The sequence below is a fragment of the Gouania willdenowi genome, chromosome 9 (assembly GCF_900634775.1).
Source record: "Gouania willdenowi chromosome 9, fGouWil2.1, whole genome shotgun sequence".
NCBI classification, from domain to species: Eukaryota; Metazoa; Chordata; class Actinopteri; order Blenniiformes; family Gobiesocidae; genus Gouania; species Gouania willdenowi.
This window is the reverse complement of record NC_041052.1, coordinates 23,087,855-23,105,187: the sequence shown is the minus strand read 5'-3', so window position 1 is coordinate 23,105,187 and position 17,333 is coordinate 23,087,855. Positions and strand designations below refer to the sequence as shown.

Below are 17,333 nucleotides of genomic sequence, written 5' to 3'. Positions count from 1 at the left end.
GTAGGACATGAAAAGCCTTTGGTTCTTCCTACTCCTTTTCGGACAAGATATATTGTATGGTGTGTATGGAAGTTTAGGGATTGTTTTTGCATTATTGTATATTTTAGTTGTTAAGGTCCGAAATGAACATGTAAAAAAATTAAGTAAAATTAAAAATGTGAATGCACTACATACTCATTTTGACGTCAGACTTAGTACGGTAGTCTGTGATTTCAAAAACAGCCATAGAGTCCAATGATATTTTAGTGGCAGCTTTTGTCACAAACCACCATTGTTCATTTTGAATTGGTTTAGTTTACTTCCATATTAACTTTTTCACTGCCAGGAAAACCTCAGGCTATTACAAGATCAGCTGAAACCTCACTCAATGGTAACTAGGTTCAGATGGTAGTACGGTTGTCTTCTGATTGAGAGTTTGGAGGTTTATTTCCAAAGCAAAACTTGTCCATGTATTGAAGTGTCCTTGGGCAAGACCCTCAACTCTAAGTTACCCCTGATGGCACATTAGCACCTTTACATGACACCTCGGTCTAATGGGTGTTTGAATTTGAGTGTGACTTTATTTCTCATCATCAGTTAATTTGTTTTATAAGATGTTGTTTCCAAGCTTCCTGCTGCAGCCAGTTCCTACACCCAAAATGAATGATGTCCTATGTCCCAGTGTTTGCACACAAACTGTGCAGGGGGTTCATTTGCAGGCAATTAGCGCCTTCAATTTCGAGGCTCCCCTTCCGTCACTACATTCCGGTAAACCTGGTCAATGAAGGGAAGTATAGAAGGAAAGAAATGAAAATTTCCTTAAAGCAGATTAAACGAGGTTTGTCTAAATTTGCCTCAGCATACAGGTTTATGGACTGTACAAGAAAAACCCATTGAAACACAAGGAGAACATACAAACTCCTCACAGAAAGGTTCCAGGTTCAGCCATTAATCAAAAAGATTCTTGCAGCAAAAAAAAAAAAAAAAAAAAAAGATTCTTGCAGTGAGGCAGAAATGCTAACAACTTCCACCATGCTGCCAAAGGTAGCCACAAATACACAAACAGGATTAGGTTTAATAGTTTGTGCTGCTAATGCACCATTAACACAAAGCTTTTACCTGTTTTAACTACGTTGTTACTTCATTAAAGCTTCTGGATTTTTTCTTCTCTTCTTTATTGTCACCAAGTTAAAAGACACCTGACAGCAGTTCATTTTAAATCAAGGCAGTGGCTAACCGTACAGTTGCCTATCAATATACCGACATTCTATCCGTACGCAGCGCCCCTATTTGGCCAGTTTAGGTCACGTGACTAAGACTAACAATAACCCTAAGACGCTACGTACATGTACTTCGGTAAACGTACCAATAGCACCGGGGGTTTTCGTACGGCAACTGTACGAAAAGGCACTTTCTTAAATCAACAGTCATCCACCAACTTCACGCACACATTTCCACCTGAAGGATGAGAATTCTTGTCGTCATAAATTAGTGGTAGGGCACAAACAGAGACGACTCAGGAATGCTAGCGTGACACTGTGTAACCATCTGTTCCTTTGAATGAGTCGTCTCACAAGCTAGAAGTAATTCCTTCTGTTTCACTTACAGCTGCTCAATTAATTGAGCATGCCTGCCTTTTTTTCTAACAGCCTTATTTCCGCATGTAAGCTCAAGACTCAAGCACCCGGACTTCCTCTTCAGCACCATCTCGCTCTGGTTACTAATGGAAGGAGGCTCGCCTTGTTGTGAGCTTCGTACCATTTGCTGTGCACACTTAGCAGGTCTGCTGCTGTCAGACACAATGCAAGTCAGCATTGGTTTTTACTGTTGTGCTTTTATTATTCCCTTACAGTGTTTCCCTGCAGTTGTTTATAGCCTGAACGTATCTGGGATTTTTTTTAAAACAAAGTTGACAAGCTGAATAACTGCTGCGGTAGCTGTAATCTAACTCAAGTAAATAGTAATTCATTCATATTTCACTTTCTTAGCTTTATCCAGTTGTTGCAGGGGTTTGCTGGTTCCTTGCTGGTGCCGCCTTTAACATCTAATTATCAGCCGATATTTGTCATAAAATGTGATTGTGTTGGTTTCTTCATACATACATACATACATACCCACTGCCTCCCAATGTCAGCATAGGTTTACGTTAGATGTAGTGCGTTCTTTTCTTGACAAATACTGTATGTGAGTGACCAAACTAATTCAGCACCAGCCCTGCATCGTAAAGAAGGGTCTGGAAAACTTTATTAGGGCTAAATCCTGGAAAAGGCAGGGCAGAGCAAGCTGTTATGTGCCTTTGTGTGGGACATGCTAAAAATGTATGTGGCACTTTTCCAAAAACTAATTAACTGCATTTTCCACAGATGATGTTTGAGGTGGAGTACACCCAGTGGGGCATCACATTAAATGGTGGATTAAAGTGTTAATTTCACGAATATATATATATAATGTGACCTAAAATGAGGTTGGAGGGAAGGGAAAGGGGTCTATGTATATGTATCGGTTAATGTTTTTAGCTAGCAATTTATGTATCATGGTTCCAAGCTCAAAGCAAAAATGCAAAGACGTGATATGAGATATGCTTTCATTCAAACACCAATAGGCAGAGGTGTAAATAGTACTGATATATATACTCAAGTATTGAAATTGTACTCAAGTACAAGTACAAGTAAGTCATACTCAAGTACAAGTAAAGTAGGTAAATTAAATAGTACTCAAAGTAAAAGTTACTAGGTACTTTCACCCCCCGCGTTTATTTTTGGTAATAAATCTTGTCACGGTTCCCTTGCATACAGTAAACATCACATGTAAAAACTTAAAAAGGAGGATTGGAAATATTGCACAATTGGAACTTAATTTATTTTCCACAAAGGCATCTGTATAGAATAAAACATTTGTGAAAATGTATAATTCTTTTTTAAATGAAATAACACCTATTATGTCAATTAAAAATAGTAAGAAAAAGAAAAAACTCTCAGGCTCTAAGTATAGCTACCTTTATGAACTCTAAAACAGTGCTATGCAAAATGTACCATGTGGGTAACAACATAATAGGTAGAAACTCCAACGTGAATCGAAGAAAGTGGCTGGACGTTTACCAGAAATGGCACGACTAAGAACATATGGATGATTTGATTGTTGTGGGGTAATTTCTTTTTTGTAGTTTCACCTTTTTGATAACCTAAAGTGACAATTAGGGGTTGGTGTGATCAGCACGAGTTAAAGGTAGTGGGAACAGCCATAAATATTAATTAAAATGACATTTAAAGACCTCCTAAAGACAGTTTACCTTAATTTAGTTTTTGGACATGCTATATTCATGCACATTTGTGTTTCTTATATTTCCATCCACATGCAGACTGAGACACTTCAGCATGACAGACACTGTGATGAGCAGCAGCTCGGGTTGCTGGGTGTCCAACGACAAGCAGAGGGCCATGCATGCCAGGTGAGCAACACTGTCAACGTGTTTTGTATTCAGGTGTCCGACTACAATGCCTACAATGCAGTAACGGTACTTTATTGTTCTCTTTTTGTTTCCCCACGCTCCCATCTCATGTGTGACACAGTGATAAAGAGCAGTAAGTAGATTACTTGCACGTTTATCAATTTTTATGTCTCTATCAGAGCTTTACGATGCTCGGGAAATCCGTTTAATGTGCTGATGATGTCGGCCCGTTCATTACCTTTGCTCTGTTCGTTCAAACAGTATATTATGTCTGTGCAAATGTGTGATATGAAAATCATGTTAGCTTCAGTCAACTAGATTATTACTTTGGCTGACAGGGGAAACTGGACCACGCAGCCAGGCTCTGGTCCAGACCTGACAGATGAAGAGAAGGAGATTATAAATGGCGTGATCGCCCGCGCAGAGAAGATGGAAGCCATGGAGCAGGAAAGAATTGGGTGAGCTAGAGAAACATGTTGTTGTTGTTTCCCTAATAGGAATAAACTGAAACTAAATCACCTGTTCAGATTGATGACCTGCACACATTAGGCGTGATTAGCCGGCAGGGTTGGGGTCAATTATAATTGTAATCTCATAAATGATAATTAATTACAATTATTACATAATCATCCCCCGCCACAAAGTGTGAAGGGGGATATAGGTTTGAGCTCTGTCTGTCCATCCGTTTGAGTTAAAGGGGACAGCTTTTCTCAAAAGCAGTTTAAGATACGATAACCAAATTTGGTGTGTGGCTTCAAGGTATCAATACCTTGATGGAGTTCGAAATTAGTAGCGTGCAATTATATTTTTTGTAGTTAGTGCCCTTTTTCCCATTTCTTTACTCTGTTTGAGGTATCTTCAAAGGGGACAGCTTTTCTTAGAGACCATTTAAGATACAATAACTAAATTCTGTGTGTGGCTTCAGGGTATCAATACCTTGATGGAGTTAAAAAATGAGAAGCGCACAATTTTTTTTCCGGAGTTATTGCCCATATTGCGTTTTTTGGACTCTGTTCAAGGTATCTTCAAAGGGGACAGCTTTTCTTAGAAACCGTTTAATATACAATAACCAAATTCGGTGTGTGGCTACAGGGTATCAATACCTTGATGGAGTTCGAAAATGACAATTATTCCTTCTGGAGTTATTGCCCTTGTTCTGTTTTTGCCCTTGTTCCGTTTTTGAAACAGCTTTCCTTCGAAAAAGTTTAAGATAGTAATTTTATATTCTGATGTGATAATATTTTCTTATGTATACATCTAAGTTCTTAGATTCAGGACATTTAGGAAAAGGTTGTGAGTTATAATGACAACCAATCTGGCGGGGGATGTTGATGACTATGTCTTCTTGTTTTATATGTAATTGTAAAAATATATTGGTATTATAGTCACAATTGAATTGTAATTGAGTTCAGATAATTGACTTTGTAATTGTAATTAGTATAGAAATATATAAAAACTGCCAATTACAAATGAATTAAACTTAAAACTGCGAACAATGTTACAGATGTTTGGCTTACACATACGTAGTTAATAATTATTAAAATATGTTTTATATCAAGTTTACCTGTCAAGGCTCAGACGTCCACACCAAAAATATTAATACCAATATTTTCATTGATTAGGAAGCCTAACAAGGAAAATGAGATGAAAACAAACAATGACAGATAATATGTTTGTAGTGTATTTTACAGCGATTTAAGACATGGGTCAAAACCGACGTGCATAATAATAAGAGATGCTAACAGAAAGCTAACACAAGAAGAAGGTTAAGTTTTATGACCTTATTTATTTCAGGCTCAGTAATAGTGATTAATTGTAATTGAATTTTAGTAATTGAAAACGTATTTGTGGCTTTCTGGGGAAAAATAATAATAGTCATTTTAGTTGTAATTGGAAAAAATGCCAGTCACCGTAATCATAAGTGAGTTGTAATTGAACATGGATAATTGAAGACGTTATTGTAATTGAAAAATGTAATTGACCCCAACCCTGTTAGCTGGGTCATCTTTTAAAAAGGTTCTGTCTCTGTGCTTTTACAGGCGCTTGATAAACCGCCTGGATGACATGAAGAAGACTGTGTGTGGGGATGGATTGTCCCGCTGTTTGCTGTGTGGAGAGCAGCTGGGATCACCCGGTGTCAGCTCAGTGGTGTGTGAGGACTGCAAAAAGGTAGATAATGAGTTCAACTATTATGAGGTGTATGTGCTATTTAATGGAGACTTGGCAAAACACAAATGTCACCGTGTAGGTAAAGAGTATGTGTAATAATGATCCATATTATGGGAAATAGAAAGAAAATCCTCTCTTCTGCTGTGTTGTAGAATATGTGCACAAAGTGCGGTACACAGTGTGGCAGTCGGCCACGTGCTGTGTGGCTGTGCAAGATCTGTAGGGAACAGCGAGAGGTGAGAACCTGAAAAGTCAATCATAATTGAATCATAAACCTTGATAAGCTTTCAACATTACTCTATTTTTAAATTTGGTTTGTTTGTCAGGTTTGGAAGAGGTCTGGTGCTTGGTTCTTTAAAGGTTTTCCCAAGCATTTCCTGCCATCGCCCATGCCCTTATCTAAAGTAAAAGAAAGAAAAGCCCAGGAGGCAGCAAAGCCCCCCGGGCCAGCAGCGTCTGAGCCCCAACAGGCAGTTACCCATCCACAGCCTGCAGGTAAACACTGCACATCTGTCTCAGTCCTGTCACTTTATCACTTACTTTTTACCATAACGTCACAATTTTTTGACTCTGTTTTTGGGGAAAATAATTGACTTCAATTTTAAACTCAACCATTATCATTGTTTTCATTGTAAGGGATGCACACGGTTTGTTCTATTAGCAAATATAGCCTTTAGATTACAGTACGTTCAATCACGATGCTTTTACATGATGTCTTTTTTAGGTCAGACTCAGAGTCAGACTCCTGCCTCTGAGCACCTAGATACAGGCAAGTTCTCAGCATCAACAATGTTCATGTGCTTGAGCTGCTTGTGAGAATTTACCACAAAATGCGCGTTCTCTGACTAATTTTCCAAAAGCCACAGCCCAGATTCATGAAATATCCTGTTAAGAGATGAAAATGAGGTAAAAGAATGTGTGAATCAAAGGGTTTCAACCCTATTTCCAGTCCAGTCACATGGGGGGATCGCAAAACTGTGACGTACATAATTGTTCAGTGCGTGCCAACACGATTTGATCATATTTTTGGTGCTGCTAGGAATAAATATATTATATTGATCAGTTAAAATCAGTTTCAGCGCTTTTCCGCAGCACTGATGCTGCGTTCTTGGTTAATCTGAACTGAGCAATTTTGAGTTGAAAATTCTGATCTCTGATCTCCAAGCGTTCCAGAGCATATTTCAGCAACAAGGCATTCAAAGTGTCTCACGTAAGGTATTAAAAACAAGACAGCAGGCACAAAAATATTTATTTTCAAAAGCATTTTGAATTTATGATGAACAGCTCATGTAAAATCAAAATGAAGTTAAATAAAATTTGCCCTCATTAATGTGTTCCACAACATAGTGAATATTGTTTGCTCTTTTTTTGGCATTAAAAGGCTTTTAATCAACGTTTTAGCACTGACGTGGTTCTGCGCGGGTGCCACCGTTGGTACAGTATGTGATGTCGGAGAACTCATTTCTGACTTTATCGAGTGGGAGCTCTGACTTTGCAGCATTAGGACAGTGACTTCCGGATGACGCTGCAGCCTGTGGGCAGTCCTCATGTGATTCTTATTAGCTGAGAAGCTTTCACTCAAAGCTTTCCTCAGGCTGCTTATTGGATAAACTGGGTGGGCCTTGATCAAAATGGGTGGGCTTTACCGAGGAATCGAATTCCAGCATTACTTCTTTCCATCTGAAGCATATTTTTGTATGAAAACAAAAGTCATTCAAAGCAGCAAGAAAAGAATGAGCACATTTTGTTGTAATACACAAGCAATAGAATAATTAACGTGAGAGTTTCACGATCCCCTGTGAGATTGGATTGGTATTTCAGCCGTTCAAAACCAGCAGGTGACATTTTCTGATGCACTCTTTGCTTCCTATGCTTGCCCTTGCGGATGTGCCCCAAAATAGGAACATATTGACATTGGGGCAAGTTGCGAAAATGCAATTACACCTTGAAGCTACCAAGAGATGATTTATGGCAGAGAACATTAGTGTAAAGCTGCACCTCAGCTCTGACACTGCCGCCCTCCATATCGAATATGTAGCCGGCGAGGCTAATCAGCTTACAAAATGAACAAATTGTCCTTTTTTGAACTGGCTGACATGGCAGTGTTTGCGCACTATGCAAGATGTTTGAATAACCTTGTGTTAAACCTGAGAAATAGATTATGGAAGGCTGTAATGCATGATTTAACCATTTTTTCAGTTTTGAACATTCCGTGAAGCACTGACAGCATAGTCGATGCGGTTTAATCGAGACTAATCCGTGAATCACGCTGCAGTCGCTGTGTTATCAGTCGGCTCACGTCATCACAATGGATGCTAACTAACATCATACCTTCTTTAGAAACACTTACTTTAGACATTACCTATAGCTGATAGCCTGATATTGAATTCATCTATACATTTTAGAGAGATATTACTTTTTTAACTTTTTACTTATCAAGCGTTTCCTAATGAGCCAACCCCACCTCTCCTTTGCTTCGTTATCCCACCTTTTATCTGCTTCTTAAATTGGGCAGCCCCGCCTATAGCTGCAGTGAGGAAAGATGAAGTGCTCAGTTTTGCATTTGAAGGTGCATGATGTGACTTGGAATGATCTTCCAGGTGCTGCTGGCATGACCCGATCACACATTAAGCGAGATAACTTGCGCAATATGAAAAAAAAGAAAGGGGGGATGGGGGTGGGGGGGTGAGATCAATGCTCACAGGCAAGCTACACGGCTTCTGCATGCACTGCTCCCACAGCTTGTTGTATTGTATGTAGGTCATTGCCTTTGCAAGGTAAAAGCGGCAACATCAAAAGTATCCAGAGAGAAACTGGGGAAAATAACAGCCTCAGACGCAGCAGGAGACCATAGAGTTGTGGTCATGCATTCTTCTCTTCGTGTGCTTCTGTGATTACAACATTAATAGTTTTTTCTCAGGGCCAGAGCCGAAGGCCAGAACTAGTTACCCACCTGTGGCCCCCAAACCTGCTCTGCGTATGGCCACAGGCGGGGCCGGACCCGAGGAGGCTGAGCAGGGTGGCCCAGTGGTGATGAAGAGGATGGTGCCGGTCCAAAGTGCCAGGCCTCAGGCTGCTGCTTCTGTCAATACGTCTCAGCAAGGTGAAAAACGTTATCATATTTAATGAGTTAATAAAAAGGAAATATAGTGTTAAATAAAGTGTCATATTATCATTATACAGTACAAGTATAATAAATTTACATCTGAATACAAGGTGCAGTGACTCTGACATTTGCAGTGACTCTGCTCCTCTTTTTTTATGATGACTATATTTCATTTTCATAAAGAAGTCAACTGGCCTGTTTTTGAGAGACTTGAAAAAGATCCCAAACATTTTAATGTTGATAAAATATGTCCCCCCTACCCCAACCGCCCAAATTTGCTGTTCAGAGGTCATGCACTGTACTTTATATTTAGCATTTTCTTTGACTGGAAAACAAGAGAAAAAAAGGTGATTATCAGGTGAAAATTGACGATTCTATAATGATCGAAATAATGCTTTTTGATGTGAAATATCTCTTTTACAAGTCTTGCTAGAAGAATAAATACATCACATATCAGAAACAATGTCTCTCTTATATTTTAAAATCCAACTTTACCAAAAATATTTCACGTAGATCTTTGGCCAAAAGGTCTAGGGTTGCAGAGGTTGAATGGAGCAACAATTCAATTCAGATAGTTATAGAAAAAAACATATACCATTAAAACTAATACTAACACATGCAAACTGCCTAAGATTGTGTCAGCCTGTATTATATGCAGTACAATATATTTGACACAACCCTGTGCTCTCTACCAAAGAGCTGCCACTGTGTCAGTTTACTGTACTGTCACTAATGACCAACTGTGGTTATAATAGGTCCATTGGCAGGAGATGTGGGTGCTGCTTACTCTTCTGGACCAGTTCTTCCAGAGCAGAGAGCGCCTCCTGCAGTAAGAGAGGAGAGGAGGCAGCCTGCTGCTCGCCCACAGCCTCCCCCAGCTGACGAAGAGGAAGAGGCCAACGACTACGACTCCGATGAAGCCAGTGAGTGAACCATCTGCTAAACCTTCACACTGAAGGAAGTGGTTGATGTTAACACTGTGCAGCTCAACACTTATATTTCCACACATTCCAGGTAAAAAAAAACCAACAACACATCTCCGTTCAGCATCAACGTGGCTCAGTGGCTGTGAGTCATTTAGTGTCAAGGCTTGATTTGTGCTTCATGTTTTAATTTCAGATGTGTTCAATTGTCAGAGTCAACAGCCATGCTTTCCATTTGTTGAAAAAGAAAGAAGAAAAAAAAAAACATTTACAATTGAAATATGTAAATCACTGTCAGAGGAACTAAGGCAAAGGAAGATATAAATAGCTAAATTCGCTATGATGCCTGAGCTTCATAATCTGTTCATCCCTTTAATAATGAGAATTGTGTCATGCAATTTGTGTGTTTAGCCCATTTCATAAAGAGGGCTTTATGTCGTCCCTGTTGATTTAGGTTTTAATTGATCTTATTGAGGTCCCTGTCTGCTGGTCCCTGGAGGAGATAGAGATGAAACTGTAAGAGCAGTGTTTGTGCCTGTTCTCTGTCCAGCTGTTGACAGTGTCCTCTGATGGTCACTTGTTTACAAGGTGTCTTATTGGGGTCTAAATGTCTCAGATGTTTATGAACACAACATGCTCTTCTAAAAACAGTGACACCTACAGACACAAGGAAGCCATAATTATTATTAATTCTAACATATTCTGTTCTTGTAAATCTTTAGGATCATGCCATTTAAATAAACCCTTTTTTGTGTAATGACTGCAATTACTCATTGTATTAGAGATGTTTAGAGCCTTGTGATTGGGTGGAATATTACTGCGGACTACTTGGCAAGTATGGAAAATAAGTAAAGTAATGTATGTTTATTACATGCGACTGAATGTAAGGACATACACTTATTGGGCACATAAACATGATTGTTTCTGAGCAATACTTTCACAATCATGTTCAAATTAATTTTAATGCAACCAAATCAAGGAACAAAAGTGTATAAAAAACAAAAGTACTTACAAAACACAAAAGAAGCAAAACTCCGACTGAAGAGAAAAGGAATTGCTGAGAAAGACGATACAGTGGACTAGCAAACACTGTGGCCTTGACTTGTAAAGATCCAAAAAAAAGTGCACAGGTTATTTGTTCATTTTTTGTGGGTGATTTAGTAACATTATTGCAAATGCAACATGTACAAAATTGGTGTAAACTGAAATATTTAAATGAGGGCGTTGCAACTTGCATGTGTTACGGTGTTCAACATAGAAAATGTGCAAGCCGAGTGAATGCAAGCGCACAATGAAAGTTAAAGTCATTGAGTTTAAGGTATTAATGGAAGAGGAGGCTCAGGATATTCTTCAATTACTGCTAACAAATGTATATCTAACCTGGAAAAACACATTAATGGAAGGCTATCTCTTGAAAGGCATTGCAAACAAGAAGAACAGCAGATAAAGTCAAGCAAAGATGGCAAAATATAATGATTCTATTTTTAATTCATTAAAATATTTTTGCTTCTGAAAATGTGAACTTGAGCATATAATCAATTCTTACCTTTGGCTTCTGTTTTGCTTATGTCTAGACCTTGTATGAACAACAGCAGTCATCTCTGCATAAATCTGTGACAGCTTTGACCTGCTCTTTAAACATGCAAAATAAAGGCTGCAGTAGTTTTCTCATGTAATTTGGAGTATTTGACAGATGCAATCCTTCGTACAAGTTATTGCACATTGCAAAGCATTAGCAAAGGTTCCCTTAGTATTCAAATACTCTTTAAGTAGTGAGGGTAATTAGGAAGACGAGCTTTAACTGTGAGAGACCAGAGGGTGGATCAAGTCATACTTATTTAAGTTATTGTCACTTTACCTTCTCACTGACAAGATAGATGGTGTTGTAAACTGAAAAAACTATGATCCGAACAGACACAGAGTCATAGAAAAAAACTGAACCCATACCAACCAACCAAAATATAATTAAATTACCGTATTTTTTGGACTATAAGGCGCACCGGATTATAAGGCACACTATCAATGAATGGGTCTGACTGGGTCTATTTTCATACATAAGGCGCACCGGACTATAAGGTAAGCCGGTTTGTTATCATTATTATTATTATTATTATTATTATTATTATTATTATTATTATTATTAAGACGCATTAAGCGAAATAAAAGTCAGATAAGTGAAACTTTATTCAACTCATTAACAATAACTCTCAACTTTGTTCAGGTTGAACACATAAAATACAGAACAATACACTCACTTTTTCAGTTCAGTAAATTGAAGCACAGTAGTTAATTTCATATATAAGGCGTACCTGATTATAAGGTGCACTGTCGATTTTTGCGAAAATTAAAGGATTTTAAGTGCGCCTTATAGTCCAAAAAATACGGTACCTAAAGCAGACCAACTAAAGCCAATCAAAGTACAAATAAAAAAGAATCCCACCAGAGTTTAAACTCTTGACCTTGCAACACCTGGATTAAAATGAATCCAAATATACCACACAATAAACTGAATGTAAGTCTGAATAACACAAAACTACTTCATCCATACATTAGATGAATGTCGGAGGTGGAAAATAGTTTTGTTTGTTTTGGCCCATAAACCTGAGTCCTATGGCCATAGCATTGAAGAACCACTGGGTATGGTGACGTAGTTTTGAGTGATGTGATATGTTTGTTTTCATGTCCATGCTTACTATTTCAGCCTAACTTCTTAGATCAGGACTGTTATATGCTAAATATGATTCACAGGCTGAACAGAGCACACAGTTCTTCACCTTTATGCTGTTAATAATTCAGGAACAGAGCTGCTGTATTCTTGCTGTCTAATGCAGTGGCTGGTGTGCGTCTCTTTCAGCCACTCTGGGTTCTCTTGAGTTCATTCTTCTCTACGAACAGGAAAGCAACAGCCTACACTGTAGCATTGTCAAAGCCAAGGTACCACTCTCTCCTTCTCCCACAAAGGGACAGTTACAATCAAGTAGTTCATGTTAAAAAGCTCCTGAACAGCACTTTAGCTAGATTGCTTGCTGCTTTTTGTGATGCAATGAGCATTGTGCTCCATTACTCCTCAGGGGCTGAAACCCATGGATTCAAATGGACTGGCTGATCCTTATGTCAAGCTGCATCTGCTGCCAGGAGCCAGTAAGGTAAAATACATGCCTTTCCAAGACTATAGGCTTTTATTTCTTTGAAAAGATTCATCACCCTCCCATCCTGCTATGCAGCAAATTAGCCCGGCAGATATGTCACCATTTTAGACTAAGATGTTCACTTCTGGAAGAAAGCATGAACATTTGTACGTGGGGAGTTTTTGAGTATGCTGAATCAATTTTTAATGAATCCACTCAAAATCAAGGAATCCAAGATGGCCATCTTATTTTATGCTCTGGACGCAATTTATAGTATTTTAAGCTATTCTATGAAAATCCTTGTCCCCAAAAACTTATTTTTTTCCACAAAGATTATGTTTCTACGTCTAACAGAGCCAAAGTTATGGTAAGATTGAAATTTGCAACACGGATGGCGGCCATCATGGATCTTGCTCTGAGCACAATTTACAGTATTTTAAGATATATCACTGAATTGCTTGAAAACCTATAATTTGCCACTGAGACCATGGTTCTATGCCAAATAGAACCAAAGTTATGAAAAAATAGCAATACGGATGGTGGCCATCTTGGATTTCTTGATTTTGAGTGGGAAACGTTGGTTTGCCAGCGTGGATCTCATGTACACGTTCCTATGCTTCCTTCCAGAAGTGAACATCTTTTTTGGCATATCTGCCAAGCTAAATAGGAGGGTGAGGATTTCAGAGGGAAGCTCATCTGCTGCATCAAGCCTAAAATCTTGCTGATGGAATTTGAGGAAACCTGTTATATACTATATAACACAAATGCAGTGTTGTTTTCTTGTCTGTACCTACATTATCGTTTTCAGTCAAATAAGTTGCGTACAAAGACACTGAGAAACACCCGCAATCCTGTGTGGAATGAAGTGCTCACCTACCATGGCCTCACAGATGAGGACATGCAAAGAAAGACACTCAGGTAAAAAAAAAAAAGAATCCTGTCTTTGTGTGTTTGACCTCATTTGACTTCTTAGGATTGATATTCCTTGATTGGATAAAGACTCTCGGGTATTCACAGGCTCTCTGTCTGCGATGAAGACAAGTTTGGGCATAATGAGTTTATTGGAGAAACCCGAGTGGCGCTGAAGAAGCTGAAGATGAACCAGAAGAAAAACTTCAACGTGTGTCTGGAGCGCGTTGTGCCCGTGAGTGAAGCCCTGCAGCAGAAAACCCAAACTTTGTTCCCCTTTATCTTAATTTCATGTTGACCTGCCGTGATGTGCTCCCCACAGACAAAGAGGACGGCAACAGCTGGAGCAGCCAGAGGCATCTCTCTTTACGAGGATGAGGCAAAATTTGACTTTCACAGCATGTCCTAACGAGGTTCCTACAGGTGTGAATTGTGAATCATACTGAAACGTTCCATCTCTCCTGCTTTGCTCAGACAGGAAAAGAGGGCTCAGAGTCAGAGGAGCGCGGTCGGATCCTGATCTCACTCATGTACAGCACCCAGCTGAACCGCCTCATCGTCGGCGTGGTCCGCTGCGTTCACCTAGCCGCCATGGATGCTAACGGCTACTCAGACCCATATGTCAAAATGTAGGTTGGAAAAAAACACCCAAAACATCTTCAAAGTGAAGAAAAAATCCAATTGGAATTGTTTTATCTGTTGACATTTCAAACCTTTTCATTATGCTTTTGTAGATTACATTATGGCAATAGACTAACTCAATATATTGTTATTTTTATACACACCTATCTGAGATTTTACAAAACAGATTTTATGATTGATGATTTATGATAATCATAATATCATTTTTTACCTGGTAAGTGTTTTGCATGTTAATAAGTAGCGCGGGTGGAGCAGCGATTTTAAAAGTGAGGGTGTTCTAAGGGTATAGGGCAGGGGTCTGCAACCTTTACTCTACAGGGAGCCATTTTGCCTCATCTCACCTGGATTAAAGTCCTCCTGGAGCCAAAAAAATACATTCTCAATGAAGACAATACAGTGAATTTAATTCTATACAGTTAAAATGACATAGAATAATGTTTGATTTCATTTGACTTGATCATGTAAATGGAAACTTAAAAACAGTTTGAAATAAAATTGACATCAAGAAATAAAACAGTATCTTGCATCTTCGAATAACACAATGTTATATAAAGAAGATTTTTTTTAGTTAATGTATTTTAAGGGCCACAAAAAGTAAATTTGATAACACATGATCATGTGGTCAACACATGCTAATTGCTCTTTTCTTGTCACACATAAAACATACATATTTAACCAGCACATTGGTGGTTAAATGAATCTGTTCCCACACAATTAAAATCTCTATTTTCTTCCAGAATAGTGTTTTTGTTGGTTTAGTTATCTTACCAGGGATTTAAAACTTAAGGTCAGCCACAGGTGCAGGAAAGTTGATGTTGCAGGAGGTGAAGTAGGAATGTGGCTGAGCCATTGCACAATGTGATGTATTTTAGGTTAACAAATTGTTACTGTATATCTTTATATATTTTATTTGTCATTAATCATTAATAGCCTCTGTAAAAAAACAAAAACAAAAAAACAATTCATTTCAATAGTTTTTTTTAAAGCTATAGGGAGCCATTGCAAAAGAGTCAAAGAGCCACATGAGGCTCCAGAGCCGCAGGTTGCAGACCCCTGGTATAGGGCAAGTATCAACTCCCAATTTAGTTTATTAAATGTAAAATCATGATGAAGCTGTTATCAAGTCAGTGATACTCAACATGTGGTTCTTTATGTCCTAATTTTAATTATCATTCCCCCAGAAAATCTTAAAAGGGGGAAACTTTTTAAACCCTTTTGATACTTTCGTGTTTTTTCAGATTTTATCTTCCCTTTGTCAATAATTATCCCTTTTTTCCTAATTTTAGTCCATTTTTGCCAGGTCTTTTGACACTTTTATTACATTTTTGGTGATTCTTGACCCTTTTTTGCCACTTTTCAACCAAATAAGCTACCTTTTGCCGAAAAAATAACACTTGTTTCCTCTTTTCCCAACAATTTGCCTCTTTCTGTTCCACATTTTTGCCCTTTTTCACTATTGTTTGCCACATTTTGCTCATTTAAGCTACCTTTTGTCATTTGTTTTGCCACTCTTAACTGGTGTTATCGCATTTTCTTCACTTTTCACTCTTCCTGCCACATTTTTGCCAATTTTTGGAACCTGTTACTGCGAACCTGTTGCTGCGATTGGTTTGATCACCATTCAATCAATGTAACTGGACCAATACGTTTTCAACAATGAATCATACTGTAAAAAGTGAGGGGGATGAATTTTTGTTTTTATCAAAGTGTGGGTGTCGCATACCAAAAAAATTCAATACTCATTTGTATATTTGTGACTCCAACTGAAAAACTATTATGTAAACTTTACCAATAGGAATGAGAGGTGATTTAGAAGCTGCTGCATATGCAATAAAAAGCACTTAAATGCACTCTTGTGGAGGCTGACACACTTGACAAACTGGGAAGTAGTAATTCCTCAAGTAAGTGCACCATTTACGTAACTCTAATTGGTTTTATGTGGTTATGTAGCATCCATTCGTTCCATTGGTAGGGTAGACTTACCCTTTTTAATGTGGATTCTTTGTTCAGTTTGAAGGCATGTGTGGATCTGTAGTAAGATGGCTGATAGTGGCATCTGAATGCTGCGCCCACTGGTATTTTCAAATTCTGATTGTTTCCTGAAAAGTGTAACGTTGAAGCCCGTCCACCGTAATGTTCCTGGATTTTTTTAAGAATAATATCATAACATCCAAGAAACTGAACGTATCGTAACTAAGTGCTAAAACGTCAGATTGGAATGCTATTTGTTCATAGAGAAAAAGACGGATATTAGACATCTAGTTATTTTTTTGACCTAATTTCAACCTTTGCACTGTAATCCATTAATCGCATATATAATATAATATACGTCTAGTCTACATTTAGACGTCTAAAAAACTTTCTTTTCTATACCCCTGATAGACCAATTTTAGACTAGATGTTTAAGGAACATTTAGACGTATAATAGACCTAAAACTGCTCTGTGGGATATGTTCCTGTGCAACATGCATTTCACAGCATGCCTGTCAACATAAGTTTCTTTGAAAAGAAAAGACAAGTCCGACATGAGACACACATTAAGTATTTACTTTTTATCAGCCGTCTACGACCCACCCAGTACAGGTCCGTGACCCAGCAGTTGTGCATCACTGGTCTAAAGTTTATGTCATGGGTTTTGTATATGCTTTAATGCACAGAAATCTAATATCTTCAAATGCCAAATTCACAGATGTCTGAAACCTGACATGGGGAAGAAAGGAAAGAACAAAACACAAATCAAGAAGAGGACTTTAAACCCTGAGTTCAATGAGGTTGGTATTCAAAGTAAAACCAATGTGTTTTTTAATTACTCTAGAATCAGAGGTGTTTCCATGTCTAATGCCAAAGTAATGAAAGCATGTGTTGTGCCACTACTGTCTTTGAAAAATAATAGAAAATAAATGCCTCCATTAAATTTCAGGAATTCAGCTATGACATCAAACACAGTGACCTGGCCAAAAAGTCATTAGATATCTCTGTGTGGGATTATGACATTGGAAAGTCCAATGACTACATCGGTAAATATGTAG

General features: G+C 38.3%; 1 protein-coding gene across 2 annotated transcripts in view; it reads left to right on the top strand.

Annotated features, from left to right (window-relative positions):
• Positions 1-17,333, top strand: part of LOC114469485 (rabphilin-3A-like) — a 74,791-nt gene that overhangs the window by 55,846 nt on the left and 1,612 nt on the right. For both annotated transcript variants that reach the window (XM_028457029.1, XM_028457030.1), the window contains exons 2-17: positions 3,338-3,427; positions 3,549-3,560; positions 3,766-3,885; positions 5,467-5,596; positions 5,749-5,832; positions 5,923-6,091; positions 8,517-8,699; positions 9,458-9,625; positions 12,480-12,559; positions 12,697-12,771; positions 13,562-13,671; positions 13,771-13,897; positions 13,985-14,041; positions 14,137-14,291; positions 16,994-17,075; positions 17,225-17,321. In XM_028457029.1, the coding sequence (XP_028312830.1) occupies positions 3,354-3,427; positions 3,549-3,560; positions 3,766-3,885; positions 5,467-5,596; positions 5,749-5,832; positions 5,923-6,091; positions 8,517-8,699; positions 9,458-9,625; positions 12,480-12,559; positions 12,697-12,771; positions 13,562-13,671; positions 13,771-13,897; positions 13,985-14,041; positions 14,137-14,291; positions 16,994-17,075; positions 17,225-17,321 (1,723 nt within the window). In that variant the 5' untranslated portion in view covers positions 3,338-3,353. The remainder of the gene's footprint in view (positions 1-3,337; positions 3,428-3,548; positions 3,561-3,765; positions 3,886-5,466; positions 5,597-5,748; positions 5,833-5,922; positions 6,092-8,516; positions 8,700-9,457; positions 9,626-12,479; positions 12,560-12,696; positions 12,772-13,561; positions 13,672-13,770; positions 13,898-13,984; positions 14,042-14,136; positions 14,292-16,993; positions 17,076-17,224; positions 17,322-17,333) is intronic.